The 4,432-nt window shown below is 41.9% G+C and overlaps 1 protein-coding gene across 1 annotated transcript in view; it reads left to right on the top strand.

Moving 5' to 3' along the window:
• The window catches only part of LOC122540857 (cell migration inducing hyaluronidase 1), a 289,057-nt gene extending 285,008 nt beyond the window's left edge, over nucleotides 1–4,049 (top strand). Inside the window, exons 29-30 of the mRNA XM_043677069.1 lie at nucleotides 357–454; nucleotides 3,282–4,049. Of these exons, the coding sequence (XP_043533004.1) occupies nucleotides 357–454; nucleotides 3,282–3,409 (226 nt within the window). The 3' untranslated portion in view covers nucleotides 3,410–4,049. The remainder of the gene's footprint in view (nucleotides 1–356; nucleotides 455–3,281) is intronic.
• The last annotated feature ends 383 nt before the right edge of the window (nucleotides 4,050–4,432 follow it).

The following is a 4,432-nucleotide window of genomic DNA, read 5'->3' as shown; positions in this document are numbered from 1 at the left end:
GTAAGGGGTAAATGTAGAGTTATGGGTGGGTTGCGCTTCGGCGGGGCGGTGTGGACTTGTTGGGCCGAAGGGCCTGTTTCCACACTGTAAAGTAATCTAATCTAATCTAAATCTAATCTAATCCCTCTCCAAATTCCCATTGCGTGCTTCCATTGTCAAGGTGTGAAATGCTATCATGTGCTGCTAATTTCAATTGAATGTAATCTATTCAATGAAACCTGGTGCATTGTTTTTGGGAATAAGCAATCTGTCGAAGCATTGTTCTTACAATATATTCCTTTGATTTATAGAAATGTGTAGATATAATCCAATTTGTGCTATTGTAATGATCAATACTGGGATCTGTTTAATTCTAGCTCCATCACTCTGATAACATCTAAAGGACAAATAATTTCAGAAAGACCTTGGAACAGAGTTCTGACCCAGCTTGGAGCCACCAATGTTAAACTAAAGGGTACTTACTGATTTTTAAAAACATATTGTGCTGTGAGCTTGTTATCGATTACACAGTCTTTTAGAGATTGTTCCCATTAGAAGCAGTTTACTTGGACGTTATGTTTTAAAGTGAAACGATTTTTCTTGGTTTCGTCCAGCAGGTGTTGCTGGGCAAAGTTTGAGAAATTATTAACCGAGTACAGAATATGAGTAAATTGAGGTCATTCGACCCAACAACATTCAAAGACATCATGGCTGATCTGTTTCTGTTTTGAATTCCACATTCCCATCTACCCTGATAATCCTCAATTCCGTACCTAACCCGAGTCTATCCATCGCTGCCTTAAAAATATTCAATGAACCTAAATAGACTGGGGCTGTTTTCCCTGGAGCGTCAGAGGCTATGGGGTGATCTTAGAGGTTTATAAAATCATGAGGGACATGGATAGGGGAGTCCAGAGCTAGAGGACATAGATTTAGGGTGAGAGGTGAAAGACTTAAAAGGGACCTAAGGGGCAACCTTTTCATGTAGAGGGTGGTGCATGTATGGAATGAGCTGCCAGAGGAAGTGGTGGAGGCTGGTACAATTACAGCATTTAAAAGGCCTAATTCTCTTCACAATTCATATGAAAGACACTTTGGAAAGCAAGTTCAACTGTTTAGTTGTGCCTCCATTTATTGTATGACAAGGTGACCCAGTGAAGGAATGCTGCTCTGCCTTATTTCAGATGAGAAGTGAGTCTCACATTTGTAGCGGGGGGGGGTTTAGGATGGTGCATCCTCCGGATTTGCCTTAGAGACTCATTCCCTAGCCACGGCTTTCTGTCAGTCCTGCAAGGGTGAAGATCTGAGCTCTGTGGCATGTAGCCTGCAGCCTCCCTCCTCCTCTGCCTCCACCATACTGCATAATCGTAAGGTGTGGCTCACCCGATACCCCTCCCTCTGGCCAACTGGCCAAATTTCCGGGAACAGAGGCACCTGCCATAGCAATGGAAAATCCAGAGGATCCATAGAGTTGGACTTCTGAAACTCAGCCTTTGTCCCAGGAGCTGTGATACGACAGCTTCCCAATTTCAGAACCTTTCTCGCACTCCGTCAAGCTCAGTGGTCCCTTGTTGATGTAATAACTTCCTAGTAACTGGTATTCTGACCATTCCTTCCTTTTCGCAATTTGCTTTTCAAGATCTCATCTGCTGCAGAATAGTTAATGATGGTGATTTGCTCAATCGAGATGTTGGAACAATTGCAATACTTATAATTTGACACTAGGAGGCCTCATTTGCTCAGTCAGTGAATTGTGGGGCATGTAATTTATTCTTTCACATCCACATCTGCTATATCCTTTCAGAGGAAATGTTTAGCTATAACTTTTGAAAATGTCCTGTAGTGTTTTAATGTGCAGTGACTGACATCTGGTGATGGTTTCTGACCTCTATTTTACTATATTCTAGTCTCCACAGCAGAAAAAAAGGAATAAACCCCAAACTGTCGAGTGACATGGAATGGTTTTATATACATCAGAATGGATGCCCCAGTGTAACCTTTCTTTAAACTTGCTTTTCACACTGGGAAATATTACTCAATCAGATCCACAATGCTCAGGGTTTCAGTTCCATAGTTAATGTGAGGATTCCTGCACTGGTCCCTTGAATCTTCTTTATCTCTAATCCCCGGCACTGAAGGCTGTCTCCGTCAGTTGATTCACATTATCCACTGGCTCCTGAGGAGAGCGTTCCAAGTTCCACGTTGTCTGGGTGTAGGAGAAGGGCTTCCTGCTTTCACTTCAAATTGGCCAATCCCTAACTTTGATATCAAGTCCCATTGTCCTGGATTTGCCCAGTCACTGAAAATAGCTAAAAATTCACCCTCTTTGCCCCTGTGTTACAGCACAGCAGTAACCAATTTAACAGAATTGAGACCCACTCCCTTTCTGTAAAGGCATTTGAAATCTTGCCTGTCTTGGTTGAGACCTGTATATTCAGCCCTGGTCATGAGCCAGCTCTAACTGGTACTAAGCTCCTTCTTAAAGGGACCACTGAATGCTGAATATAAAATAGTCTGAGAGCATTAGATAGGCAGTAGATAATTGACTGGCACTAGTAGGAGAACCTTCTCTACTCTTCATAATTCTTCACATCCACAACAACCTCCACTTGCCATGCCTCCTGCCCAGCCTCCCCTGATATCACTCCCACACCATGTCCTGATTATCTCCCCCATTCTGCACACAGTCTGCTCCCTATCCCATCCTCTCCCCTCCCATGTCCAGTCAACCGCCAGTCGCTATTCTGTCCACTCTACACTCTACCTCCAATTGTCTCCCCTCCCAACCCCAACAGTCAATCCCCTCTTCCTTCTGTCTGCCTCTTGCCATCTTCCCATTGAATCGGGGTCTCCTTCTTCCTGTTTAAGTGGACACAATGTTCCAGGCCATGATGTTGCAGAAAAGCAGGACTGCTCTGTGGTGTCCTGGTCAATGTCGGTTCCCGTCACTGACGACGCAGTTCATTGAGGGCCCTCACTGTAAATTAAAGTGACTGCTGCATCTTTCAAAATCAGAGCAATGACCAAACTTTCAAAGTTCAAACGATTTATTGTGAATCATTGAGTCAGTAGACTAGTTCATAACTTTGTGAGTGTAAAATTGGTGCACCACCACACCACCTCCAATTGTTAATGAGCTACCAATCTTCTATCACACATTTTAACCTTTCGCATAGTTGAGATCAGCCCTGCTGAGGGATGTTTTAGACCAGAATAAATGCATGTCACTTATTTTGTCTGTAGATAACTGCTGCTCAGAAACAACACAGTTTAGACTTTAACAGCTGTTTCTCTTGTTTCAGATAAACTGGCGTTTGTGGGATTTAAGGGAAATTTCCAACCTGAGTGGGTAAAACTTGTGGTTGGTGAAGAGGTGGCGAAGCTTCACGAGGTTCTCCCAATTCCTGTCGTAAACAAGTTGAAACTATGAGCAAATCCCTTCAGTAGCATTGGCCAGCTCAATAGGGTTGACCTTGGAATTACTACTGATCTTTGGAAAGGGGTCAAAACTGCAAAGATATGGCAGCAGAACAGCCCATTTATCATTGTGCTAGTCTGTCCAATCACTAGATTTCTTTCATTGGCTGATCCTATATGTAGACTGTTCTTGTCAAGTATTCCTTATTCTATCTCAACAATGTTCATTGCTCCCGAAATAGCTGGTCCTTTTTCGGATGTCCTATCCTTTCTGTGATTTGTCTGTTGAGGTGTTTTTGATCTATCAGCCTCAAAGATTTACTTCCAATTGTAGGTATGGTTTTATTTATTTATTAAGACACTATAGAACATGACACCAAGCCACTTGTGTGACTGTACTGTAAAATGTTCATATATTTTCCATATAACTATTACTTTATCTGGTAAAACTGCACTCCTGAAAGTAAATTTGGCATCTTCAGCATTGACTGAGATTGTAATTTATTAAAGTTGAAGTTCTCATTTGAGACTTATTTCTGAAGGGGAAAATCTTTGGATTAAAGAAGTGTAATTTATAACTGACATTTGTATAAATTACAAAGATTGTATAAGTGATGTTTCATATTAAATGTAAAGTTGAATGAATTTGCAAAGGCTGATAACTGGTGCACTTTTTTAAAAAATTGCATACATGATCACATAGAGCCATTGAGATATGCCTTCATCAGATGGGGTATTGAGTATAAGAGTTGGCAGGTCATGTTTAAATTGTACAAGACATTGGTTCGGCCGCATTTAGAATACTGTGTACAGTTCTGGTCACCATGTTACCAAAAGGATATGGACGCTTTGGAGAGGGTGCAGAGAAGGTTTACGAGGATGTTGCTTGGTATGGAAAGTGCTAGCTATGAAGAGACGTTGAGTAGGTTAGGTTTGTTTTCATTAGAAAAAAGGAGATTGAGAGGGGACCTGATCGAGGTTTACAAAATCACGAAGGGTATAGACAAGGTGGATAGAGATAAGCTTTTTCCCAGGG

The sequence above is a fragment of the Chiloscyllium plagiosum genome, chromosome 36 (genome assembly GCF_004010195.1).
Source record: "Chiloscyllium plagiosum isolate BGI_BamShark_2017 chromosome 36, ASM401019v2, whole genome shotgun sequence".
Taxonomy (NCBI): Eukaryota; Metazoa; Chordata; class Chondrichthyes; order Orectolobiformes; family Hemiscylliidae; genus Chiloscyllium; species Chiloscyllium plagiosum.
Note: the sequence above shows the minus strand (reverse complement) of the source record. Positions and strands in the feature narration are given on the sequence as shown.